The following is a 27781-nucleotide window of genomic DNA, read 5'->3' as shown; positions in this document are numbered from 1 at the left end:
AAATAGTAGAGAGAGGAAGAAGGAGAGGGGATAAAATAACGAAATACAAACACACAAACACACATACACACACTACTCCCCCCCTCCCTTCCCCCACACACATACACAAACACAAACACACTCACCACCCCACCTCCCCACGCACACACTTCCCCCTCCACCCCCACACTCACCGCACCTTTCCCCCTCACACTCACCGCCTCTCCCCCCCCCCACTCGCCGCCCCTCCACCCCCCCACCCCCACACACACTCCCCGAAGGCTCCCAAACACATAAATCGGGTACTTGGGTGTATTTATTTGAGCGCGGCGGCGAGACCAACACTGCTGAAACACTCGCAATAACCCCGAATTAATGCCTCCTCGCTTGGTATTATCCGCGGCCCATTCCTTACCGCGAGCAGTAGGAGGAGGAGGAGGAGGAGGAGTGGTGATGGTGGTGGTGATGTTGTGGGAGGAAAGAAAGATGTGCATTCGAATGTAGGAAAAAAAAAAGGAGTACAGAGTAATTTGTATGTGTGTGTGTGTGTGTATGTGTGTGTGTGTGTGTATGTGTGTGTGTGTGTGATGTATCTTCCGCACACAGTGACAAACCAGCCGTGTGTACGTATTTCAGTGTCGTGTAAGTTATAAAGTGAAGTTGAAACGGTCATATGTTACAATGTGTGCGTGTTTGTGTGTGTGTAGGTGGGGGAGGAAATGTGTGTGTTTGTGTGTGCGTGCATGTGCGTGTGTGCGTGTGTGGCAGAGTAGAGCTAATCGTGAGTTAAGAGAAGAGTTTGTGGTTGCCTCACGTTACCTGCTGTGTGTGTGTGTGTGTGTGTGTGTGTGTGTGTGTGTGCGTGTGTGTGTGTACGTAATGGTATTGGATTCCTTATACCTCCTGACGATAGAGCTTAATTCTTTCTTTTAATACTCCCAATATTATAATAAAGTCACTTCCTAATTAAAGTGGCTAATAGCTACAGTGCTGCCCTCTATATACAGGCAGTTTTAAAAGTCACTCCTTAATCCATGCAGCCGTTTTCTTTTTATGTCCATTTCCTTTTCAGTGAGTCGAAGCACACCTGTTCAAACTGCCTCCTAATTACATCATAGGTGTGCTCCTATTGACCAGCGCCGCCTTAAATTACGGGTGATTGTCCTCCCTTTAATCGGCCACTCACCTGCCCACAGTTGCTTGAAGTTCGTGTGATAAATAAACATTATGAGTATGCGATATATGTACTGTTTAGGCTCCTTATATATGTTTAGTATCAGACAGCTCTCCCACTGAAATTAACCTTCACCTGGCCACGCGTTTTTTTTTTTTTTTTTTTTTTTTTGAGCAGTGATTAGAGGGCCTTCTGATTCTTTGGTCCGTATTACTAAACATTTCGTCGTCCAAGTACACAAGGCTTTCGTAGCAGTTTTGGGCATTTCCAGGAGTAGTTTTATGACCCTGGTGGTAATTTGGCTAGTTTCCTACACCGCGAACCTAAAGAAACACTCATTAGAACCCAATTGATCCTCTCTTTGACATTTAAAAATACTGATGTGAGAAGCGAAAGGGTCTTATAACACCGACCCTTGTCTCGTTATTTTTGCCCTTGAGCTGAAGTTGTTTTCGTTACTGAAAGAAAACGACTGGTATGTATAATAAAGGATCTCGTGATGTTTACAAGGGGGTTGACGTGTAGGGAGTTCGGTGTGTGTGTGTGTGGGAGGAAAATAAGACTAATTGCAGGTTGAAAAGGTTGTACGTATAATAAAAAATGAGAAAATGGGAATGTCAGCATTGTTAAGGTTTGATTTTGCATTATTAAGAACCTAGTGACTTTTGCAAGGATGTGGGGCGTGTAGGGAGGGCGTTCTGTGTGTGGGCGAGCTGAAAAACTGATATGCAAAATAAAAATGTGAAAAAAATAAAAATGTCAGTATTGTTAAGACCAGATTTTGCATTATAAAGAATTGTGTGACGTTTGGAAGGGGGTGAGGCGTGTAGGAAGGGCGGTGTGTGTGTGTGGGATGAAAAAAGATGAAATGTCGGCAAACAATAGTAAGTAAAAATGAGATGTCGGTATTGTTCAGATCAGATTTTGCATTATAAAGTCTTGTGACGTTTGACAGGGCGTGAGGGTGTATGGAGGGCGGTGTGTGTATGTGGGGGAGGGATGCAGAAAAAATAACTATAGGCTGCAAATAAATAAATAAATGTTGGTGATGTTAAAGATCAGATTTTGCATTATAAAGAGTCTTGTGACGTTTGACAGGGCGTGAGGGTGTATAGAGGGCGGTGTGTGTATGTGGTGGAGGGATGCGGAAAAAAAAGGCAAAATATAGGCTGAAAAAAAAGAAATGTCGATAATGTTAGCGATCAGATTTTGCATTATAAGTGATTGCCAGGCGTGTAGGAAGAGCAGTGTGTGGGAGAGAAAAAAAATGCACTGTTGGCTCAAAAACTGGTACGGATAAGAAAAATGAAAAAAAAAAAAAATGAAATGTAGTATGGTTAAGGCCAGATTTTGACATTGCCAGGCATGTAGGGACGGCGGCGTGTGCGTTGCCGAGGAAAATAAGACAAATTGTGGGCCGGAAAATTCGCCGGCCGTTTGGATCAAATTTGGGTCGTCAATAGAGAAAGTGTCAGACGGCTTATCCCCTCCAATTACGGATTCGCTAATCGTCCAATAATTCATCCGATTGGATTACACTTTTCCGGTCGGGTAATTAAGTAAGAGCCTTTATGGTATCGCTTTCCATTTTCTACACGTCCCCCTCGAGCCTCGGGGTAACACGTGCTAGTGGAAAAAGGAACATGTAATTGAATACGGCTGAAAAAAAATAAAAATCTATATGTTTCCAGCCTTACCTTTTCCCTGGAAGATTGAATTCATTATATCGATTTGAGTCCCGTTTTAAAGTTTTTGAGAAGGGTCGAACTCTAAACGAAGCCTAATTAGATTCCTTTTGATGGCCAACTAACTCAATCATGCATTTTTTTTTCGGCGCTTGGCGTGACCCCGGACGAACAGATGAGCGCCCGGCTAATCGGTGATGAAACTCCCTCGCAACGGGACGCCAAATTGAAACAGAGAGGACGGGCGGGCAAGCTGCAGGGAGAAATATGAAACAAAAGGGAGGAACCGGAAAAAGAGAACCCCGACTTTCCAGTTAGCACACGAAAGAGGAAAGAGAGGAAAGAAAGAGAAAAAGAATCCACGACTACAAAGTGTTCCGGCCAATATGTGAGCCAAAAGTCCGCGGCCCAAAAACCCGGCTCCAAAATGCAATTACCTCCGGATAATGGAAAATATCCCTCAAGTTTTAATCCGCCGCGTGTGCTCACGGCGGCCAGAAAATTCACGATGTTAGACTGTGGCCGCTCCTATGATGTGGAAGGAGGAGGATGGGGATGAGGATGAGGAGGTACGTAAAGGTGGAGAAGGAGGAGGAGGAGGAGGAGGAAATAGATAGTAAAGGGGAAGAAAATGGGAGAGAAGAAGAAAAGGCCAGAAGAAGGATGATGTGAGGAGGAGGAGGAAGAACATGGGCGGCGATAAAAGGAGTGGGAATGAGAGAAGAGAAGGAGAGAAATGAAGAAGAACGACAAGAAAAAGGAGGATAAGGAAGAACAAGAAAAATAAGACAAAGATTGACAAGAAGAAAATAAGGGTAAAGGAATAATAGTTGGTGTGAAAAAAACCAGTTAAAGATGATGAAAGGAGGAAGAAAAAGGACAAGAAAGTAAGAATATAGTGAAAAAAAAAAATAAAGAGAGAGATTGAGGATGATGAAAGAAAAAAAAGATGAAAACAGTGAGGAAAGAGGGAAGGGAAGAGTATAACGGAAAATAAATAATAGAATAGAGGAGGGGAAGACAGGAATAAATAAACATAGAAGAGGATGAATTAAGATGAAAGTGCAAGGTTATAGAGAAGAGGAAATGAAGAACAAACTTACCTGAAAGAATTACAACACAGACGTACAGGTAAGAATAATTAGTTGTCTTTGTGCAGGTAAAGGTGAGAAATATTTACCTGGGCGCTGGAAAAAGGAGGGAACAGAGAGAGAGAGAGAGAGAGAGAGAGAGAGAGAGAGAGAGAGAGAGAGAGAGAGAGAGAGAGAGAGAGAGAGAGAGAGAGAGAGAGAGAGAGAGAGAGAGAGAGAGAGAGAGAGAGAGAGAGAGAGAGAGAGAGGTGGTAAGTGAGATTAATGAGGTATTTCAAGGCACATAGTAAGGAGAGGAGAAAAGGAAGAAAAAGGAGAGGAAATGCAGGAGGAAGAGGTTAAGGAGAGAAAGAGAGAGGGAGAGAGAGAGGGAAAGAATGAAGGGGGGGAGGGGGTGATTCGATGCCAGCTCGCGAGGGGGAACAAAGAATCAAATATCGTGAAATGAAATGGAAAGGAAAATTGAAATCGAAAAATATTTTATGCATTCCATTCCGACTGAAAAAAAAAGTGTTACGTACTTTTAAAGATTTTGTACTGCACTTCGTTGGCTTTCGATTACGCCACGAGAAAAGTTGTCGGTTCTGATAGGATTGAAGTTGAGGGTAAATGCAAAAATTATATATAAAAAAATAATGAAAGGGTAATAATACTGCCTTTATGATTTTTTTTCTTTTAGTATCTGGGAAATTTAATAGTAATAGAAGTGGTTTTTATATTCCGAATGAATTTACATAATGTGTGTGGGGGGAGGGAGAGGGAGAGGGAAAGGGAAAGGGAAAGGGAGAAGGAAAGGGAAAGGGAAAGGGATAGAGAAAGGGAAAAGGAACAGGAGGGAGAGGGTACACTTCTCCCCTTTCTTTCCTCCCCTTTCTTCTCTCCTCTCTTCCTTCTCTCTCTCCTCCCTTCCCTTTCCTCCCTTTCTCCTTCCTTCGCCCATTACCAGACGCTGAGCCGCGGTGCATCCTTCCGTCTATTCCCCCCCAAAAAACACACACACACACACACACACACACACACACACACACACACACACACACACACACACACACACCTGCCTCATCAGACGCCCGTAAATGCCACTGCGGGAACCATTGATCTCCCGCCAACACCTGACGCTGAAACGGAAATAAGATCGCGTATTTTCTGCTTTTGCCTCTCTCTTCTCTCCCCCTGCCGCCGCCACCACCGCCATTATTAACGCGCTGATTAATGTTCCCCTTTTCTCTAATTGTTGCCGCCGCCGCCACCATCACCGCCGCCGCCGCCACAGTCTTTGTAATCACCACCACTACCACCACCACCTACACCACCACCGCCATCAATAACTTTTCTTTTGTTCTTAATTTTATCACCCCTCCTTTTATTGCTACTACTACCTTTGATGTTATTGCTGCTGTTACTACTACTACTACTACTACTACTACTACTACTACTACCACCACAGCTACAACTACACTACACCTTAATATCACCTTGCACCATCACCACCATCAGTCACCACCACCACCACATCCAATACCACACCTTAATACTCTCCCCACAGAACAACATCACTCGAACCCCCCCAAAATATACATAGCCTAAGCAGAATTGAACCCTTTTTATGGTGAGGTTTTAGAAGGCCTTAAATCTACCCTCCCTCCCCCCCTCGGAAGGCCGTAGCGCAGCAGGTTTTAAAATGAGGCGCTAAAAGAGGCGTAAACAAGATTAAGGAGAAGGTGTTAGGCGGGGTGGTGAGGCGAAGGGCTGGAGTGAGTCTGAGTCTGAGCTGTTAGACGCCTCCACCCCTTACATCAACTATTTCCAAAGGCCAAAAAAAGGAGATCAGTCGAGTTCTTATGAGTGGTATTTTAGGTTCATGGTGCAGAAGAAAGGTTAAACTACCACCAGGGTCATTAAACTAGCCCTGGAAATGCCCACTACCCCAACGAAACCTTGTCAAATATGTGTGCTTGGGGGACGAAAGGTTTTAACTGTATGGCTCTGAGATTGAGGCGCTGCTCTTACCTCACCCTTCCCTCCTGAGTCAGTCGTGTGAGTCAGTCAGTCGAAGTCATGGAGTCAGAGAATTGTGAGTCTTCGTTGGAGTGTGTTGAGTCGTTTAGAGAAGTTTTGTGTGTTTGGAGTGTTTTTTTACGTGTTTTTTTCATCGTTTTCATTTTAAGGACTGCCAAATTTAGATGTGTTTTAGGGTGCCGTTTTTTTGTGTGTGCGTGTGTGATTTTAGCTTTGATGTTTAGATAAAAAAAAACTAAAGCTGATTGTCTTGCTTGGTTTGTAAAGTCAGGAAAAACGAATACACACACACACACACACACACACACACACACACACACACACACACACACACACGTCTACTTGTGGCGATCAATACAAGTTTAATATTGTTGACTCAGTGGAACGAACCAAAGGATGAAGCTCTCCACTCCCTTATGCCCTCCCTCCCTCCCTCCCTCCCTTCCTTCTTTCATTTATTTTTTCTTCCTCACTTTTTTCCTTCCTCTCAATTTCGTCTTCCTTTTTTCCTTCCATCTCTTCTCCCTTTTTCTTTCTTCTCCCTTCCTTATTTTCTTCTTCCTCTCTTTCCTTCTTCCTTTCATCAATCTCATTTTTGCTCTACTTCTTACCCCCTTTTTTTTCCTTATTTCCTCCTTTCCTTAATTACTTCTTTGTTTCATTTAATTTTCCTTCATTGCCTTTTTTCATTCTTCCATTCCTTCCTTCCATATCTTCATTAATCTTGTGTTTGGTTTCTATTTTACGCTGCCTTCTCATCATTCAAATCTTTTTTTCGCTCATTCATATTTTAAGTACTACATCATTTCATATTTTTTTTCAGTCATGTGTTTGTTTCTCCTTCCATTCATTGTGATGCATCTAACCCCCTTCACCTCCCTCTCAACACAGATTCATAACCTCTTTTGATGATGCAACACGCTCAGCCATTCAGCCGCGAGGTCAGGCCAAGGATTAAACCAGACAATATATGAAAGAGCATCGAGCGAGTGCTTCAAAATGCAAAGGAAATGACTGCATAATAAACGCCAAATGAGAAGAAAGGAAATGAAAGGAGGCAAAGAAAAGGGAATTTGTTTTGGAAGAATTTCTCATTTCAGCCACATACACACGCGCACACACACACACACACACACACACACACACACACACACACACACGCACACGCACACACACAAGAAAAATATGAATGAAAAAAATGGAAAAAAAAGAAATCAAGAAAAAAGAAAAAAAAAGAAGGAAAAGAAGAGAAAGAAAAGAAAGGTCGAAGAAAAAGAAAGAAAGTTAAGAGAGATAAAACGAAAGAAAGGAAAAAAAAAAGAAGGAACTACTGAGAGAGAGAGAGAGAGAGAGAGAGAGAGAGAGAGAGAGAGAGAGAGAGAGAGAGAGAGAGAGAGAGAGAGAGAGAGAGAGAGAGCAAGGAAACCATAGGAGCTAACAATAGATAGCGAACAACCTTTAAAATATACATCGATGGAAAGAGGGAGAGAGGGAGATGAAGAGAAAGGGAGAGACAGAGACAGAGAGAACGGAGGAAGATCATGGAGGGGGAGGGAGATTACGGAGGGGAGATTAAGGAAGGGGGAGACCAGGAGGGGAGATTAAGAGAAGTGGGGAGGCAAGAGCTTAGAGAAGAAAGGGGAAGAGAATTGAAGGAACGAAGAGGAGGAAGAGATAGACAGAAAAAAATGGCCCTGAGAGAAAGAGACGTAGAGAAGAGAAAGAATGAAGAGAGGAAGAAAGATGAGAGAAAGGAAGAAAGAAGAAGGGAAGAATAGAATAAGGAAGAAAGGAAGAAGAGAAACTGATAGATACATAGATTGATAGATGAAGGAAGAAAGAAAGAAGAGAGAAAGGAAGAAAGAAGAAAGAAGGGAAGAATAGAAGGAAGAAAGGAAGAAGAGAAACTGATAGATAGATATGGAGATTGATATAAGCAGATGGTTGTAAATATATATAAATAGATAAAAATTTAGACAGATATACACATTAATAGAGAGTTAGATCGGTATTGAGAATGTTCGACAGTCCTATTGATGAAAAAGATAAATCTTTGGGTTGATAAAAATAGAGAAATTGATTTAGATGCTAATGATCGGAAAAAAAAGACCAATATATTTCGTTGGCAAACCATAATGAATGTAAATGATTTCGATTCATAAAATAAATGCTAAACATCAGCAAAAAAAAAAAAAAAAAAAAAAAACTATAAAAAACAAAAAAATCAAGTTTGAAAAGAAAGAAAAAGAAAAAAAAGGAAGAAAAAAAGACATTTTCGGTACTGCTATGCGTTTGAGAGAGAGAGAGAGAGAGAGAGAGAGAGAGAGAGAGAGAGAGAGAGAGAGAGAGAGAGAGAGAGAGAGAAATCCATTCCCTCCCACCCACCCAATACGTAGGAATGCTCCGAGCGAAGAACTGCAAGAAGACCGAATCTTTTCCTGCAGGTTTTCGCTCCTTTCCGATATTTTTGCGGACACGGGAGTCAAAAAATGTGGACACGAGACTCTTTGCTGTAATTTATTTTTCGTTCGTCTTAAAGAAAAATCATTAACGAGGTGAATAATGAGACAACGGTCACTAAATAATGAGAATAAAAAGAATAATAAAAACCGAATAGCATCGAAATTGAACTTAAAATAGTGTGGAAAATAACCAAAAAAAAAAAATACTAATGATAAGAATAAAAACAGTAATGATGATGATGATGATGGTTCAGGTGAATCTAAAATCGTAAAGCTTCCAGGTAAAGTAAGAAAAAAGAAACATGACCGGCGCAACACGAAGCCCTATTATTATTATGAGTGCGCGTGGAGGAGGAAGGGGAGGAGGAGAGGGAGAAGGAGTGAGGAAAAGAAAAAGAAAGAAACTAGTAGAAATATTAACTTAGCGGATGAATGAGGAAAAAAATGAAAACGATACGGATAAAAAGAAGAAGAATGATGTGAGAGGGAGAAGAAGAGACAGAAGGAAAACTAAGAATAAGGAAGGGAAAAGGAAGTGAAGAAATAGAAAGAAGAAAATAAAAAGAAAGAGAAACTAGTAGAAATATTAACTTAGCGGAGGAATGAGGAAAAAAATGAAAACGATACGGATAAAAAGAAGAAGAATGATGTGAGAGGGAGAAGAAGAGACAGAAGGGAAACTAAGAAAAAGGAAGGGAAAAGGAAGTGAAGAAATAGAAAGAAGAAAATAAAAAGAAAGAGAAACTAGTAGAAATATTAACTTAGCGGAGGAATGAGGAAAAAAAGATGAAAACGATACGGATAAAAAATGGAAGAATGATGTGAGAGGGAGAAGAAGAGACAGAAGGGAAACTAAGAATAAGGAAGGGAAAAGGAAGTGAAGAAATAAAGAGAAGAATGGAGAGGAGAAGAAAGGATTAAAAGAGGTTACGGGCTTAGTTTTTTTGTCATAGCTTTCTTTATAAATATCGTACCTCTAAAAACCTTCTCTAACATATTGTCTCTAAAGGAAAAGACTTAAAAAAGAAGGTTATCAGTATTTCATTTCAATCTTTCATGTCTATTTTTTTTTACGGTACTCTTTAAAACACTTCGGTAACTTACTTTCTCTGTTTATATGTTTGTCTCGAGTTACAAAATGAAAAAAAATTATGATGTTTAAGGAACATTTTTTTGTATTAGATGTGAGATGGTGATGATGGTGAGAGCGATGGTGATGATGGTGATGGTGATGGTGGTGGTGTTGTAGTCTCTGTTGTTGATAAGGAATAAACAGGAAGGGAAGAGAGAGATAAGAAAGAAAAGAGAAAAAAAAGAGAAAAACGAAATGACATGACGTGTGGGTTTTATCTCCCTTCCTTTGGTTTCTGGTTTCCGAGTCTCCCTTTTTCTCTCTCCTTTTATCTCCCTCTCTCTCCTTTCTCTGTCATTTCCTGTATATGGTTGCTGGAATTGACTCTCTCTCTCTCTCTCTCACACACACACACACACACACACACACACACACACACACACACACATACACACACAAAATTGCCTTCCCCGTACAATATGGTGGAGCTGACTACGCCTGACGTCTCATCTATCCCAGTTGTCTTCCTCCCACGCCCGCTGACGCCCTCTCTGCCTTATGCTCTTTCTCTTCATTTTCCCGCTAGGTACTCCGGTGAACGAGGGTGATGTTTGCTGGGGTGGGAGGGGGAGGGGGTGGAAGAGAGAGGGGTGAGAGAGAGAGAGAGAGAGAGAGAGAGAGAGAGAGAGAGAGAGAGAGAGAGAGAGAGAGAGAGAGAGAGAGAGAGAGGGGTGAGACGGTGAGAGAGAGAGACAGAGAGAGAGTGAGAGAGAGAGAGAGAGAGAGAGAGAGAGAGAGAGAGAGAGAGAGAGAGAGAGGACTGAGAGAGAAAGGGAGAGAGTAGAGAGTAGAGAGAGAGGCAATTCCAGTACCGTAACCATGTATAGTGACGTGAAAATGAGAGATATAAAAAGAGAGGAAAGAAGAGACAAAAGGAGAGAAAAGGAAAGAGAGAGAGAGAGAGAGAGAGAGAGAGAGAGAGAGAGAGAGAGAGAGAGAGAGAGAGAGAGAGAGAGAGAGAGAGAGAGAGAGAGAGAGAGAGAGAGGAGAATAGGAAACAAAGTGGTAAATTAATATAAAGTTTGTATCCCTTTGTGTTTTGTTCATTTGATTAGGAAGGGAAAGTTGTTTTAGGGGAAGGTGTGCACTGAAACCAATTACCTGAACACATTAAAACAGCAGCAACAAGAACAATAATAATGATAATAAAATAATAATAATAATAATAATAATAATAATAATAATAATAATAATAATAGCAGTAAATATAGGTTCAGTTCCGGCCGTATTCATAATAAGAAGCTTTTACTGTGTCAGGGAAAATAGATAGGTAGGGTTGGGTTACCTGGTGGCTCATATATCACCTGAGAGAGAGAGAGAGAGAGAGAGAGAGAGAGAGAGAGAGAGAGAGAGAGAGAGAGAGAGAGAGAGAGAGAGAGAGAGAGAGAGAGAGAGAAGAGAGAAGAGAAGAGAAGAGAGATAATTCGTACACTTCCGTCATTGAACTCACGTAGTAACGAATATTTTTAAGCCTCTGAGGGAACTGATCTTCTTGCCATTGTTGTGCCTTTCAGTAATCACAACAACAACAACAACAACAACAACAACAACACTTCTTATAGCCATTGTCATGATTTTGGTTCGCATGTGTTTTGGTTTCATAATTCTTGGCGCTGAAAATCGATACCAAAGTGACGGAAGGAAAGCTTTGTCCCCCTCACACGCAATGCTCACCCTTCACCCTTCCCTTCCTCCCTTCCTCCCCTCCTTCGTATCTCCATCGCCATCTCTTTCCTTTCCTCTCTTTCGCAACCTAAGACTTCGCCATCCTTCCTTGCTCTCGTTGTTCTTCCCTTTCATCTCTTCCGTTCTCCATCGCTATTTTTGTCCCTTGCTCTCCTTCCATTCATTCATCCCTCTTTTCACTTATCTTTCCTGCCATTCCTCTATCTTTCCTTGCTTCTGTCCCTCAATTTCTTCATTTATTCAACCCCTTTCCTCATTTATTACTCACCATCCCTCCATCCCACCATTCTCTTCATTCCTCCTCCACTCCTTTTATCCCTGCCAGCTTATTTACTTATGTTCATCTCTCCACTCATCCATTCCCCCGTTTATTCATTATTCTTCCTATTTATCCCTTCCAGCATCCCTCTATTGCGTCATCTATTCATCTCTCCATTCATTCTTCTTCCCTTCCAGCATCCCTCCTTTGCACCATCCGTCTCTCCTCCTCTCTTCCTTTTTCTTCCCTCCGTCGGGCTCCAACTGTGTCCTGCATCAGTTGTCTTTTACTCCCCGGTCCAGCTGTCAGCGGTACTAGCTCGGGTTCCCTGGCGCCGAGTCTGTCCATTTTGTGCTGAGTGTCCTCCTTCAGAGCGCCAGTTAGTGCCATATGTTCGTCTCTAGTCTGTCCTGCGTCATCCCTTCCCCCCACATTGTCCTCCTCCTTCTCCTCCTCTTCTTTATCTTCAGTGTCCTTTCGTCGTTTCCTTTCAATGCAATATTTTTCTTCATCTTTAGGCTTTTTTGGCATGATCTTTGTTCTCTATCTGTTCACCCCTCTCTCCCACTTTCTCTTCCTCCTTTTCCTCTTTCTCTTCTTCTTCTGTGTCCTTCGTCGTTTCCTTTCCATGCAGTTCTCTTCTTTATAGTCCCTCTTCTTCTCCATCTGTTCGTCTCCAGTTTGTCCTCGTCCTCCTTCACCCCTTGGTCTCCTTCCCTTTCTCCTCCTCCTCCTCCTCCTCCTCCTCCTCCTACACCTTTTCTTTTCCATGCAGTACTCCTCCTTCGTCTTTGTCTCTCTTGTCATGCTCCTCCTCCTCCTCCTTCTTCTCCATCTCTTCGTCTCTTGTTTTTCTATTCTCACTACTTCCCGTCTCCTCCTCCTCTTCCTCCTCCTCCTCCTCCTCCTCCTCCTCCTCCTTCTCCTCGTCTTTGTCCTTCTCTTCCCAGTCCTTTAATTTCTGATCCGTCTCTTCTTATCCTCATCATTTCTTCTTTGTTCTTCTTTTATGCATTGCTCCGGATGCTGCGCCTCTCTCCGTCCCATCTGTCATCTCGTGTCTGGGTTTATTCAGCATCCTAATATTTATTTACATTATTTATTCAGTATTGTCATCCCTGTTCCTCTTATGTTTATTTCTTTTATCATAACAGTCATGTAAATGCATCCTATGTGTCACCATTTTTCATTTTTTTTTTTTGTATGAGAGAGAAAGGCGGAAAGAGAGGAGAGACAGACATTTATATTCCTATTTTGTTATTGTCTTTCTTTTTCTTTTGTTTGCATTTCACATTTTCAGCTTTTTTTGTGTGTGTGTGCGTGTTTTTCTGTGCCTGAAACAAAACACACAATTTCTGAGTGCGCCTTGTAATGTTACGTTGTCGTTCTCATTATAAAGGTTATGTTGCTCGGAGTTAAAAAGGAAAAAAAAAATGTGAGAGAAAAAAGACAAAAGTAATTCATGAACTACAAGACATGTGGCGCTGCTATTTGCATAAAGAAAGAAAACAAAAACATGTATGATGCATTTTGAACAAGTAAACTAATTGAGAAGCGCGTGGGAAGGAAAATTTAATGAGAGAATGAAGTAAAAAAAAATATAATAAACTAGAATGCAAATACGAGCAAAGTGCAGAGCTGAAAATGTGAATAATGTTGACAAGAAATATATAACGCTAATGATGATAATGGTGATGATGATGATGATGATGATGATGATGATAGTAACAGGCCACGTCAAGAGCCATCAACCACCTCCTCCTTCTGCTGTCACTGTTGCTGTCACTTGTTGTTGTCTTGCAGATGTTCCCGGAGGCAGCTTTCGGCTTCACTGCCTCATACCGCGGCCACGTAGGTTACCGAACACTCATCTCCGTCCTATTAACACACTAACACCGTCGTACTAACACACTAACTCGTTGACGCTTGCTGACTAACCCCTGTGTGTGTGTGTTGTCTTAGGTTACTAGAGCCATAGAGTAGGAGAGTTTGCTCAACTTTATTAGAGGCGCAGTGTTATCACCAAAAGAGCCAGGCGAAATTGAAGCAGATGCAAGTGGGGAGTTTTCGTGGTTCCTAGGTATTATCAGGATCTTGGAGAAGTACTTAGAGCTCAAGAAATCACTATTGTATCAGTATCAGTTGGCTCTTTTAGTAACTGCATGGCGTGTGTGATGAAATAGCCCAAATTACGCTATTCTATGGCTCTCTTTGTAACTTCTCCGCGTGTGTGTTCATGTGCTGACTAACCATGTGTGTGCTGACGTGTTCATTAATCGTGCTGGTTCAGTTTATTCCTCGTGATTGGCGGCGTTCTGACTTGCTGACCCGCCTGTGTGCTGATATGCTGCCAAGGTGCTGACTAACTGACGCTTGTGCTGTTTGATTACCGTGTTTGGTGGCGTGGTGGCTGACTTACTAACCCGTGTGTGTATAGCGGCGTGCTGACTGACTCGCTTTTGTGCTGTCTGACTATCTAATGTGGGTGCTGGATATTGCTTGTGTTCTGGCTGGCTGTCTGACGTCTCGGGGTCTGTGTTGATGACGAATTGTGTTGTTAATAAGTGAGAGCCTTGTCGTGTTTGTAACGTGGCTTGCGTTCCATTTGTAACATACTAACATTATATATTTTATTTGCTTTTTAATTTAGTTTACTGTGACTTATTATTCTTTCTCCACTTCATTGTGTGAGTGAACTGTCAGGATTGTATTGCTTCAGTTCACATTTTTATTAAGAAAAGGTAAGTTCAAATACAGCCTCCTGTTATTGTGTTTTTGATATTATTCATGTATATCCGGGAAATGTTTTGCTGTGGATGTGAAGCAAGGTTGCAAAGCATTTTATTTGGCGAAGAATAAAATATTTTCGTGAGGACATTCAATTGGCAGCGACATGACTTTTGCGAGGGTATCAAAGTCATATTTCCTTGCCGTACAATAGGATAGTTTGCCAGAGATGGGAAATCAGATTTATGTCAGTTTATTTGCCGCGGAATAAGATACATCAGGCGAGGAACTTTCACCTTCACATCACGTCACTCAGGTGCATCCAGCCATTCTCACTTGCGTCACCTGGGTTCGCGAGGGTCGCCAGGTGATGCTCGCACACCAAGAAAACGACTCCTTCCATCGCGTCCAAATTCGTGAAAACATGAAATTTGAGGCGAGGGAAAAGGAGTGGATCTGCTCGCTTTCCGTCTTTTAGTAAACAAACCCGTTTTCTCTGAAAAAGGAGTAAATATTACTTCAAAATGGAGTAAATCGGCTTAAATGAAGTAAATTGGCTTCAGTAAAAGAATAAATCGACTTAAAAAGGAGTTAATCGGTTTCAAAATAAAGTATATCGGCTTGAAAAAGTGGTACATCGCCTTAAAAAGGAATAAATCGGCTTTTAAAGGAGTAAATCGACTTGAAAAGGACTAAATCGGGTTTCTAAAGGAGTACCCGTAATACGACTTAAAACGGAGAAAATCGGCGTAAATTAAGAAGAGTAAATCGGCTTAAAATAGAAGTAAACCCGCTTGCAGTCGTCTCTCAGTAAACAAACTCGACCGCTTAAAAGTGAAAAAGAGCAACCGGACGTGTAATAACCTCTCGGAGACCGCTGCTGCATGAACGGTCTTTTCAGGGGACTGTTGAAGATCCTCATAAAGGTCTTCACTGTTGTTTTCCGAGGACTTGAAGGTAATTATGGAGAGCACGTAACAAAGGACGATAGATAAATAATAGAGAAGGGCCAAAATAGTAACGATGGAATAAAGGAAGGAAGAATGATGAGAAGGAGGAAGATGGATGGAAGTAAGGGAGGGAGATATTAATTGACAGTATAGTGTGCGAAAGGAAAGACTAAATGATGAAATGAGGGAAGATGAAGATGGTGGGAGTGATGGACTGAAGTATTGATTGACAGTCCAGTGCGCGGAACAATAGACTGAAAGAACGAATAAGGAAAGAAGGGAGAGGAAAATGTTGGTAGGGAAGATGTGACGTTTAAATTTGCCCGGAACTAAAGATTTAAAGAAGGAATAAGGGAAGAATTAAAAGAATATTGGAAGAGAAGGAGTGAGGTATTTAGTTTTGGTTAGTCCACTGAGGAAAATAAAAGACGAAAGACAGAACATGGGAAGAAGAATGATGAAAATGATACGAGATGAGGGAGAGTGATTAATTGGTTAGTCCGGTGAGTGAAACTAAAGACTGAAAACGGAATAAGAGGAGGAAAAACGTTGAGGAAGATGCTGGAAATGAAGTTGTGATGTATTTCTTGAGCAATCCGAGAAAGTATACATCCGGGGATCCATATACAAAAAGTTACCATTAGTATTATTAACGTTCACGGTGGAGGAAATGGAAGGGTTACCTAATTTAGTTGAAAGTTAAAATATAAAAAGTTGTTTCGATGTTGATTAAGTTTTTTCTCCTACCACACATCACACTACTTAACAATAAAAAAAAGAGCAGTAAAAACATGTCGATGGAGTTCTAAGAGACATTTTCATTTAAATATTTGTTTGAGTGGGAGTACGATTATGTATAAAGATAAAAAAAAATATTGTTTTTGTACTGTGCCATCTACCTACACCTGCCATTCACTTAATTAAACTAACACCTGTAGAAAAAGACGAAAGAAAAATAAAATAACGCGCTCGCCCGATGTGTTACGTTGAAGAAAAAAGAAGAGCGGCTAAAGGCAATTATTTGATGTTAACTCACTAGCTCGCCAAAGTACCATGTTTCTAAGCCTGATAAATGAGACGGAGGGAAAAAGGGCAGTAAAAAGTGAGTAAAAGCGAGGGATAATTGAAAGCGAGTGTTAAAAAGTAGCGAAGAAATTAGAATTAACGGGAAAATATAAAGAATAAAACCATAAACAGAAAATGGGAAAAGCAGAAAGTAAAGAAAAAAACGAGAGATAAGAGAAAGCAGAGGAAACGAAGAGAAAGAAAAGAAGAAGAAAAAAACAGTAAAAATAATATAGGAAGAAATTGGAGCAGCAGGAAAGAAAAGAAAGGAAAAAAAGAAAGAACATAAAGAAGAAAAGAAAGAACAGAATGAAAAATAAAGAAGATAGAAGAAGAATACAAGTGAGAAGAGAAAAACATGACAAGAATTAAAGAAGAGAAAAAAAAACCATTAACATGAAATAAAAACAACACGTAACAAGAATAAAAGAAAGAAGAGAAAAAAAAACAATAACAACAATATCAATACGAACTGAAAGACAAACAACAAATAAAAGGAAAAACAAAGACCAATAACAAAAACGAAGACCATTAAAACAAGAACAAAACCAAGAAACAAAAGATAAAAAACAATAACCACTCCAAAAAAAGCAATAAAAGGAGAAAGAAGGAAGGAGACACAGCAGCGGGAGAACAAGGAACAAACACAGCCGGAAGGACGTGGAGCCTCGCCCTGCGCCTTGCCTGCCCGGGGTCGCGGCAAGGCAGGACGTGAGGCATATGAGCGCTGGGGAAATTGTGCTCACAGCTGACTGCCCGGGCGAGACGCGGAGCCGGCAGCGGGGGCGTGAAACCTGCCTTCATTATAATGGATTGTGACGTATTTCTGGGGACGGGAGAGAGAGAGAGAGAGGGAGAGGTAGAGGGAAAGGGATGGGGAGAGGGAAAAGGAGGAAGAAGGAGAAGAAGGCAAAGGGAAAGAAGAAGGAAAATTAGATAGACGAAGAAGGAAATGGAGAGAGACGAAGAAGGAAAAGGAAAGACGAAGGAAGAGGAGAGGTAGAAAGAGAAAGAAAGAGAAAAATAAAAGGGAGAGAGAGAGAGAGAGAGAGAGAGAGAGAGAGAGAGAGAGAGAGAGAGAGAGAGAGAGAGAGAGAGAGAGAGAGAGAGAGAGAGAGAGAGAGAGAGAGAGAGAGAGAGAGAGAGAGAGAGAGAGAGAGAGAGACCGAGAAAGAGAGTGTCATCTATAAGAACTCCTACAAGATCAACTAATGCGCTTTTTATATCCGTCTTTTTACGTCGTTTTTTTTACCGTCGCTCCATAAATATCGCGTTGAGACCTTTAACAAACAGGTGGTGAGTGGCTTAGCGTGTGTGTGTGTGTGTGTGTGTGTGTGTGTGTGTGTGTGTGTGTGTGTGTGTGTGTGTGTGTGTCTTCGTCGGGCGCGGGGAAGGCAGGGAAGTACAGCATGCCGGGTACAGCTTAAAGGGGACAGCTCTGTTTAGCGAAGAACCGAGCTTATGATGGTCCCCCCGTGAGTCTTTGTGTGTGTGTGTGTGTGTGTGTGTGTGTGTGTGTGTGTGTGTGTGTGTGTGTGTGTGTGTGTGGTAACCTGTCTCCTTTCGTGTTTTCTGTTTTATGATTTTTTTTTCTCCTTTCACTTTACTTTTTATTCATTTTTTCCTTTTTTTTATTCACTGATTTGTCTTCCATCTACTTCCTTTTCTGCATCGCCCTTAAGTCCCTCTTCCTCCTCCTCTTCCTCCTCCTCGTTCTTCTTCCTCCTCCTCCACTTAGCAAGAAAAAATCCGGAATATATTGGTCTTCCCCTCTTCGCCCCTCCTCCTCCTTCGCCCTCACCCCCTCCTCCCCTCTTCGCCTCCTCCCACGAGTCTAACAAGGAAGGGGAGTGGGAGGGAAAGCTATCAGGCACCTCTTTCCTCACCCTCATGGCTCTTCCTCCCCTTCTCCTCCTCCTTACCTCCTCTCTCTCCTACTCATCCTTCAGCGGTTTCCTTCCTTTCCCATCCTTCGTCACCTTCTCTCCCTCCTTCTCTTCCTTCCTTTACCATTATCCTTCCCTTTCTCCCTTCCCTCGCCCCCTTCCTCTGTGTTTGGGGATCTAGGATAAGGATAGCTAGGAGGAGTATAGGTGATAGAGGATACCTATCTCTCTCTCTCGACGTTAATATGAGACTAACGAGACTCATTGTGAGGTAAAAGTAACAGCATTAAGGACGTAATGAGGAAAAAAATTATAATGTATTAAGATTGATGGCTGAATGAGTGTTATAATGAAGGCACGGAGAGGCAAGGCGAGAGAGAGAGAGAGAGAGAGAGAGAGAGAGAGAGAGAGAGAGAGAGGGAGAGGGGGATGGAGAAGGAAAAGGCGAAGAAAGAGAAGGTGAAAAATGAGGAAAGGGAGGAGAAGAACAAGAAGGAGAAGAAAGGCGAGAAAGAGAAGAGTAAATGGGAGAAACAGAAGAAGAGAAAGGGGAGAAAGAGGAGAAGAAAGGGGATAAAGGGGAGAAGAAAGAGGAGAATAAGTGGGAGAAAAAAAAGAGAAGAAAGGGGAGAAAAGGGAGAAGAAAGAGGAGTAGGACGAGAAAGAGCAGAGAGAGAGAGAGAGAGAGAGAGAGAGAGAGAGAGAGAGAGAGAGAGAGAGAGAGAGAGAGAGAGAGGAAGGTAGCACTAAAGGAAGAGCACCGAGGAGAGAAGTAGAGGAGAAAGGAAGTGATAAATGGAGAGATGGCGGAAACGGTAACCAGCGGTGTGCAGAGGGAGAGAAAAGAATAAGGGAAAGAGAGAGAGAAAGAAGGAATTCCATAGAGGAGTGAGAAAGAGAAAGTGTGGAGGTGCGGAAACCGAGAAATGATGGTGGAGAGGAAGGGAAAAAAGAGAAGAAAGAGGAGAAGAGGGAAGAGAATAAGAAACGAGAGGTGTGGTGAGGATTTGGAGAGGAAAAAAGAAGGTAAAAAGTGTGAGAGGAGGAAAAAAATAATGAAAAGATGAGGAAAATGATGTGGACAAGGAGACGAACGAGAAGGAGCATCACTGAGGGGAATAATAAGACCTGGAGGAAGGTAACGAGGAGAGGAAAAAAAAGAGTAGAAGGAAAGAAGAGAAAAAGGGACGAGGGAAAAAAAATTACCGAGTGCAGAAAAAAACTTGAAGAAAATACAAACAATGGAAAAATGATAAAGAAGAGAAGGAATAAAAGAGGACGAAAGGGAAAGAATAAGATAATGAAGATAATAATGAAAATAAGAGGAAGAAGAAGAGGAGGAAAAAAAGACGTACTGCAGAACAACACTTAAGAGAGAGAGAGAGAGAGAGAGAGAGAGAGAGAGAGAGAGAGAGAGAGAGAGAGAGAGAGAGAGAGAGAGAGAGAGAGAGAGAGAGAGAGAGAGAGAGAGAGAGAGAGAGAGAAGAAGAAGAAGAAGAAGAAGAAAGGAGGAAGAAAACATACTAGATCTAAAACAAACTTGGAAAATAACATTATAAAAGAAGAAAATACATAGAAAAAAAGAATACAGAGAGAGTAGAAAATAATGACGTTGATGATGAGGAGGAGGAGAAGAAGGACCGCGACAAAAAATGAGAGGAAGAAGAGGAAGAAAAAAAAACAAGAAGAGGAGGAACTGAAGTGGAAAAAGAATAAAAGAAAGAAGAGGAGGAGGAGGAGGAGGAGGAGGAGGAGGAGGACGAGGGCGACGACGACATAACCTAAGATGATGACCCACGGCGACGCAAGATGACCCAATATCGTGTCGCTTCATCCGTCCGAGATAACAGAAATTAGTCCGTGAGAGTCTTGGTTCTCCGGAGGCTGTGAGGAAGGAGACAGAGAGGAGATGAGGCGAGAGGGAGGGAGGGAGGGAAGAAGGACGGACTTTTATATAGGCGGAGGGAATGGAGTGAAGGTAGGAGGAGGAGGGAAGAGAAGGGGATTGAGGGAAGGAAGGAAGGAAGGGAGGTGGAGGAGGAAAGAAGAGAAGGGGATTGAGGAATGGAGGGAAGGGAAGAGGGACTTTTAGATGGGTGTGGAGAAGGGAGAGAAGGTAGGATAAGGAAGAAGAGAGGGAAGAAGGGAAGAAGGAGTTTCAAAGAGTTGGTGGGAGGAAAGGAGGGAAGAGAAGGAGATTGAGGGAGGGAGGGAGAATAACTAGGGATGAGATAATAAATAACATAGTGAGGGAGAAGATTATGGAGGTGGTGAGGGAAAGTCGCATGTGAGGGAGAGTTATGGAGAAGCGTAGGAGAGTGTGATGGAGGGAATGGAAGGAAGTGATCATGTGGAGGAGGAATCTTGGGGTTAAGTGGCTGGGAGATGCGTTTTATTAGTAGCATTAGGGGCACCATAAATAGCAGTAGTAGTAGTAGTAGTAGTAGTAGTAGCAGTAGTAGTAGTAGTAACGGGGGGGGGTGGGGGGTAGGAACCATCCATAACCATCTTCAAACCATACATATATAAAGAACAGTTCATGCCACTAGGTAGGATGTAGGACTCCCCCACTTCCCCCCTCGACCCCTCCCCCCTTCTTCCTCCCTCTCTCTAGGTCCTCAGCGCTATAATCATCCTATCTCAGAGTGGAGGGAGGGAGGAAGGAGGGATGGGGGAAGGGGCCCGCACATCCTGCTATTCCAGCGCCGCACGTCGGGAAGGGAGGAAGGGAGGGAAGGAAGAAAATGACAAGAGGGAGGAACACTGTGGCGTACTCGGAGCTTCACTTCCTGAGCTTGAGGCAGGAGGAGGAGGGTTGGAGAAGGAGAAGGAACTGTAACAAAAGAAGGAGGGTAAGGAAGCGCAGGAGGAGGAAAAGGAGAAAGAGAAGGAGGGGCCTCAGGGGAAGGATGTGAAGGAAGAGTAGGAGGAGGAAAGGGATAGGGAGAAGGAAGGGTAACAAGAGAAGGAGGCGAAGGAAGGGCAATAGGAGGAAAAGGAGAAAGAGAAGAAGGGGCAGCAAGAGGAGGAGGAGGAGCAGGAGAGCATATCGCATCCCTAACCATGGGGGAGGACAGTTCGCCACGCCCTTCGCTCGCCCGGAACCGCACCGTCACCCACTTCCCTTCCAGCCTTATGAACCGCCGTCAGGAGGAGCCGCCCGCTCGCCCGTGGCCTCAATACTTCGTCCTCGCGCTTCCGACCCGCAAAGTTTGGCTGTTTCCGCCGACTGTGTCCCGACCCTCCGCCGCTTATAGTGAGGCCGATGGTGCAGGACTCGGAGTTCGAAGAGGCTGAGACGGGAATTGGGACTGGGTCATGTGGGTTTGCTATGTATCCTCTGTTGGTTTGGTTTGGTTTGGGTTTGGATTTGCGGTTTGGTTTAGTGGAGTAGGGCTTGGTGGTCTCGTTAGAGGGTTAAAGAGTGATATGTACTGTTTGGGTTTAAGAGTAGTGATGTGAATGCTTGGGTATATGTTTGGGGTGGGGCTGTTTAGTGTTTCAAATTAGGATGTTAGTGTTGCTGTACTGAATGGAGTTGGTTAGAGTAGACCAAGATAGTGAGGTTGAGGCTTAGGGCTTTGTGGCCATGGAGTGCTTGGGTTTAGGGGTCTGGGTAACCCTAACTATCTTAGCTATAGGGATGAAGAGGTACGAGATGACGGGGGATCAAGAGGTATGGGAAGCGAAGGGATCTAGAGGTATGGGAAGGCAAGGGATCTAGAGGTATGGGAAGGCAAGGGATCTAGAGGTATGGGAAGGCAAGGGATCTAGAGGTATGTGAAGGCAAGGGATCTAGAGGTATGTGAAGGCAAGGGATCTAGAGGTATGGGAAGCGAAGGGATCTAGAGGTATGGGAAGGCAGGGGATCTAGAGGTATGGGAAGGCAAGGGATCAAGAGAATAGGCGAGGCGTTAGGTAGACAGGGCCGGGCGAGGGTCGGGATGAAACACGTCTCGGCTCTCCCCGGGGAATGGTTTGGTCCGACTTCGTATTCTGAGGCCGGACCGTTGTTATACTGGCGCGGCCGTTTCCGAGGGACGAATTTCAGAGTATGTGTACCCGAAGCGCCCCATCCCGAGCCGCCGCGCCGAGGAACACCACCAAATGAGATGTGGGACGTGTTGCCGGCCTGTCCTGTCCCTGGCGCCGTGTACTGCCCGCCCGCCATCCACCACCACCACCGCCATCAGCGTTACCAACTGTGACCGCGCGGGTAATGGCAGCCCAGCGCGCCTTCCAAGTGGATTATCACGACCATTATATTCAGGGGGCAGCGGGTGTTTCCGACTGCGACGCTGAGGGAAGCAACAAACCTCCACTAATGACGGAGGGACGAGCGGACACCAGCAGGATACAGGCGGCCCTCTATACTTTATCCGCCACAATATCAGGCGCCGCCACCTGACTCACGCCGCGACAACCCCGACGTGAATACGGACCAAGGACGAGGTGGCGGCTTAAGGGGACGGGGCAGAGGGAGAAGTAGGAGGAGGAGGAGGAGGGGGAGAAAGGAAAAGGAGGACTGAGAGTTAGACGATTGCGAAAGAGGGAGAGTTGGAGAAGAGGAAGAGTGAAGGACGTTCGAGGAGGAGGAGGAGGATTGGGAGGAGGAGAACGTGGGTGGGAGGGGTCGAGAGGGTCATTGTGTTGGGTCACCGAGCGGCAAATCTACCACAGAGGATGTAATGGGGGAGAGATATGGACTGGACAAGACCACTCGCTCGTAGGGACGCGGAAGGGAGAAAACGAGGACGAGGAGACGGAGGGAGGGAGACATAAAGAGGAAGAGAACCGCGGTGGAGATTGCAGCAGCGTTGAACATACAAGTACTTGGCGGCATTGTGGAGCACCGCGTTCGAGCCTCGGAGTGGTATGACGCGTGTGAGTGATGGAAATTGGGACTCGCATAAAAAGACGAGGAGACATGCCACCGCCACATGTCCGCCGAAGAGCAATAGTGCGAGAGAGAACGAGAGAGAGAGAGAAAGGGACTCGTGATGCTGCGGAGATATCAGCGAAGAGATGCTCAGATAAACCCTCATTCTAGTTGTTGTGGAGGCTTGCTGTGAAAAGGAGGAGGAAACAGAGGAAAGGGGGTAGGAAGAGAGGTAGCGGGATTTAGTTGTGGAGAATACAGTGAAAAGGAGAAGGAAGGGGAGAAGGGGGGAGGAGGTTGTATCTGTGAAGAGGAATAAAGGGAACAGAGGAAGGAGGAATAGGAGGGGAAGCAGGTTAGTTGTGAAGAAGAGGAGGAGCAGAAGAAGGGGGAGTAGGAAGGGGAGCTTGCTGTGAAGAGTGAGCAAATGGAACAGACGAAGGGGGGAGGAGGAGGAGGAGGTGCAGGTGGACGGAATAGTAAGACCGAGGGGGAAATAGTAAATAGAAGGCGTTTTATATATGGCTGACGTGTCTCGCAGCGTTCCTCCCACAACGACTCACCCGGGAGAGATAAGTCCCGCCACACATTGCTCTCTCTAGCTTTATCACACGCCCCCTCTCCCTCCCCCGCCTTCTCCCCCTCCTTCTCCTTGCCCACTTGTTCCTCCTCCTCTTCCTGATTCCCCTCCAACGACAAAAGTTTATTGTATGAATAGAATCATCAAATCATGTGGAAGATCCTTAAGTACAGGGTTTGAAGGTTGAATGGCACGTAAAAAAAGGTCGCAGAGAGAGAGAGAGAGAGAGAGAGAGAGAGAGAGAGAGAGAGAGAGAGAGAGAGAGGGAGAGGGGAAGATTAACTGCCCTTGGTGTTCCATCTACAAAGAAGTAAAAAAAATATTCTGAAAAAGATAAGAGATTAGGAAGAACAAGTCAAGGAGAGGACAAATGGAAGGAGGAGGAGGAGGAGGAGGATTAATGAAAAAAAAATGAAGAAAAGAATCGTTTTTTCACTTGTTTTATTTTTTTCCGTCAAAGTGGACAAGAAAATTAGTGACGAAAAAACAAGAACAAGAACAAGAACAATTATAGACGACAGCAAAAAATAAAGGAAAAATAGTTGCTGACTCCATTTTTTTTTTTTTTGTCCACTCACTTATACTCGGGAAGGAGACACACACACACACACACACACACACACACACACACACACACACACACACACACACACACACACACGCACACAGCTCCCCACTCACCCCCCACCCCACCCCACACGCACACAACCCCTCGTCTCCCCCAACCCCACACAACCCTCCCCCTTCCCCCTGCAACTCCCTCCTGATCCCTCTTACACACACACACACACACACACACACACACACACACACACACACACACACACACACACACACACACGCGAAAACATTTGGCTAAGGGCAGATTGTCACCCAGAATGGAGAAAGTTACCCGCAGAGACTCGCTTTCCGCCGACACACGGAACTTGGCGTGGGCGAATCTTTCTTACTCGAGCGACGAAGCGGCGGCGGAAGGAAGGAAAGGAAGGGAAAGGGAAGGCAAGAGATGGCAGCAAGGAAAAGAAATCTAATAGAGGAAAAGAAAAAGATAAAAGGGAAAAATAGACAGAAATTAAAGTTGGTTTGACAGGGCTTCCGGCGACTTCATTGTTCCGTCCGATACATTTGCTTCTATTGTTCGAAGAAGAGAGAGAGAGAGAGAGAGAGAGAGAGAGAGAGAGAGAGAGAGAGAGAGAGAGAGAGAGAGAGAGAGAGAGAGAGAGAGAGAGAGAGAGGAGGCAAAAAAAGAAAGAAAAATAATTAAGAAAGAAAGGAAAATGAATGAAGGAATGAAGGAAGGAAAGGAAAAAAAGAAAGAAAAAAGAAAAATAGAATGGGAAAGAACGAAAAAGGAGAGAGAGAGAGAGAGAGAGAGAGAGAGAGAGAGAGAGAGAGAGAGAGAGAGAGAGAGAGAGAGAGAGAGAGAGAGAGAGAGAGAGAGAGAGAGAGAGAGAGTGTATCGTTATTCTCGTCGGGACAGGCCATGGAGAGTGGAAAGCTTGCGGGAAATAAACAGTCCACAAATGGAAGCCTTGTTTACCGGAGAGAAGAGGGGGGGGGGGAGATGGGAGGAGAGAGGGGAGATAAGATGGAGGGAGGGAGGGAGGGAGAGGGCTATAGAAAAGAGGGAGGTAAGGGAGATTGGATGAAGGAAAGGTTATTAAGAGAAAAGTGGAGAGAAGAAGGAAAGGAAGAGGGGAGAAGAAGAAAGAGAGGAAAATAGAGGTAGAGGAAAGGAATAGAAGTGATGAAGAAGGCTTGGAAAGAGGGAGGTAAAAAAGGAAAATGGATGATGGATGGAAGAAGTGGAAAGTAGTGAAGAGAAAAGGATAGAAGATAAAAAGGGATAGAGGCGAAGAAGAGAACATAGAAAAAAGGGAGATACGGGTGGATGGATGGAGGTTCGCAAGATAATTGAGGAAAGAGGGAGAGGTGGAAAGGAGAGGAGAGGAGAGGAAAGAAAGGGAGGGATCGGGCTTCGGGAAAAAAAGACTGGAAATGGAAGTAATAGAGGAGGGTAGGTAGGTAGGGGTGTAGGCAGAGGGTCAAAACACAGGCAATGGCTCTTATGGTTGTTGTCGGGCCAGTTAGGTGGAGCCCCCGCCGGCCCGGCTAAACAGCTGCCCTTAATAGCTCAATTTACAACATGGCCCTGCACTGATAGCAAATTGTTCTAATCGCCGAATCGTTTTCTGCGTCGCTGTCCCCCCTTTGAAGGCCGATAAGCGACAATTACGTTTTGTTGGTGCTCGTTGCTTTTATAGTCACCGCCCAGCGCTGCCTCGCCGCTGATTGGTCGCTGATTGATAAGTGGGCGGAGCCTGTGACGTGGCGGAAGGTAATTGGCTACTGCATGATAGCCCCTGCCAATTAGAGTTCATACCTTGCTTCAGGAGATGTTTTTAAAGTGTGTCTCGCCCCAGCCGGACAAATGTGGCTATTTTTCTACTAAGATCCATTTATGGAGAATCTTAAAAACTCATTTCGTTAAGTGAGGCGCATATTTAACGCCGGAGAGTATTCTCATTGCCGCCAAATGAGCGCCATCAACGTTGACAGTGTTGGAACGGCGAACGTAAATCCTTGGAAGCGTTTATCAATTCCTTTTTGTAGTTAAACGCGTCACTGAACGTCCTTCTTCGCGGGACGATGGACGGCACATCAGGAGTAATTGCACGGCGAAGGTCTTTAAATAATCAAGCACCGGATGATTTGTGAGAAGAATTTACCATTTCTCAACCCTCACGAAATACTCCGTCACTTTTTAAGTTGCTAATAATATCCCCATGAAATACTCCGTCACTTTTTAAGTTGCTAATAATATCCCCCTGACGAAGGCCGAGCATACACGTGACCTGGGGGCGTGTGTGAGGGCTTCCACGCGTCACGGCCCGCGCGTGGGCTAGACCTATTTACATCAGTCTGCGTCACACAGGTGGAAACGGCTCACCTGTGCCATACCTGTCTTAATTATTTAGCGTTACCTTTGTGTTGCTCCTCTGTCTATTTCACCTTGATATATGTGTACCTTGATGGTGATCTTACAACATTTCAACAATACCACTAAGCTATTTCTGTCTTGTCTCCTCTATGTGCATCTCCAAGTAATCATGCTGTCATCTCGTCTACCTATATACGTATTGACTTGTATTTAATTCACCCCGATGTACGTTACCTTTTCTTTACTTTGTTCATTATCCTCATTTTGGTGTACAATTTCCTACCTTACGTCACTTGAGTCCATGCCGATGTTTTCTGCGCCACCCACACACTGTAGAGGAGTCAAAGGGAAGGCGGGGAGGAAGGGAGAACCACATGACGTATATTAATGCGACCCAATGTATCCCTACTGTTCCATACCGTTTGATTTTCCCCATATGATATTCTGCCTTGCGTCGCCTTAATCATTGCTGTCGTTTTCTGCGCCACCCACACACGGTAGTCGGTGAAAGGGAAGGCGTGGAGGGAGGGAGAACCACATGGCATATTAATCCAACCCAATGTATCTTTTTCTTTGCTGATTTCATTCTCTTCATTTTGCTATACGACTTTCTGCCTTGCGTCGCCTTAATCATTGCTGTCTTTTTCTGCGCCACCCACACACGGTAGTCGGTGAAAGGGAAGGCGGGGAGGGAGGGGAGAGCCACATAACGTATATTAATCCAACCTTATGTACCTTTTTCTGTACTGATTTCATTTTTTTTCATTATGGTATACGATTTTCTACCTTCCGTCGCCTTAGTCCTTGTTGCTGTTTTCTGCTTCACACACACACACACACACACACACACACGGTAGTCGGTGAAAGGGAAGGCGAAGAGCGAGGAAGAGTGCTACGGCTTCCATTGGGTGATATTTTGGTCCTCCCGCATTGATTCCTCGATAGGCCTACGAGCCTCTGGAAAGAATGGGACAGGTGGGGACAGATCAAGCCTCGTCAGGGGAACAAGAGAAATGGAATAGTAGGAGGAGGAGGAGGAGAAAAATTGGAGGAGGCGGCGGCGGAAAAGGAAAGAGGAGAAAGATGTTGACGATGTAGATTAAGATGATGATAATGAAGATGAAAATGAAGAAGATGGAAAAGAAGAATTGGAGGAGATGGAGTAGGAGAAGGAGGCGGAGGAGGAGAAGGCGCCGGCGAAGAAGGAAAGAGAAGAAAGTTGTTGACGATGAAAATTAAGATGATGATGATGATTATGATGATAAT

The 27781-nt window shown here is 44.0% G+C and overlaps 1 protein-coding gene across 5 annotated transcripts in view; it reads left to right on the top strand.

Moving 5' to 3' along the window:
• Positions 1-27781, top strand: part of LOC127000431 (teneurin-a-like) — a 382877-nt gene that overhangs the window by 6268 nt on the left and 348828 nt on the right. For 4 of the 5 annotated variants that reach the window (XM_050864150.1, XM_050864149.1, XM_050864151.1 and 1 more), the window contains exon 2: positions 13291-13338. The exons of the other annotated variant lie outside the window; for it this stretch is intronic. In XM_050864150.1, the coding sequence (XP_050720107.1) occupies positions 13291-13338 (48 nt within the window). The remainder of the gene's footprint in view (positions 1-13290; positions 13339-27781) is intronic. 5 annotated transcript variants of the gene reach the window in all.

Source organism: Eriocheir sinensis, chromosome 18 (genome assembly GCF_024679095.1).
Source record: "Eriocheir sinensis breed Jianghai 21 chromosome 18, ASM2467909v1, whole genome shotgun sequence".
NCBI classification, from domain to species: domain Eukaryota; kingdom Metazoa; phylum Arthropoda; class Malacostraca; order Decapoda; family Varunidae; genus Eriocheir; species Eriocheir sinensis.
Note: the sequence above shows the minus strand (reverse complement) of the source record. Positions and strands in the feature narration are given on the sequence as shown.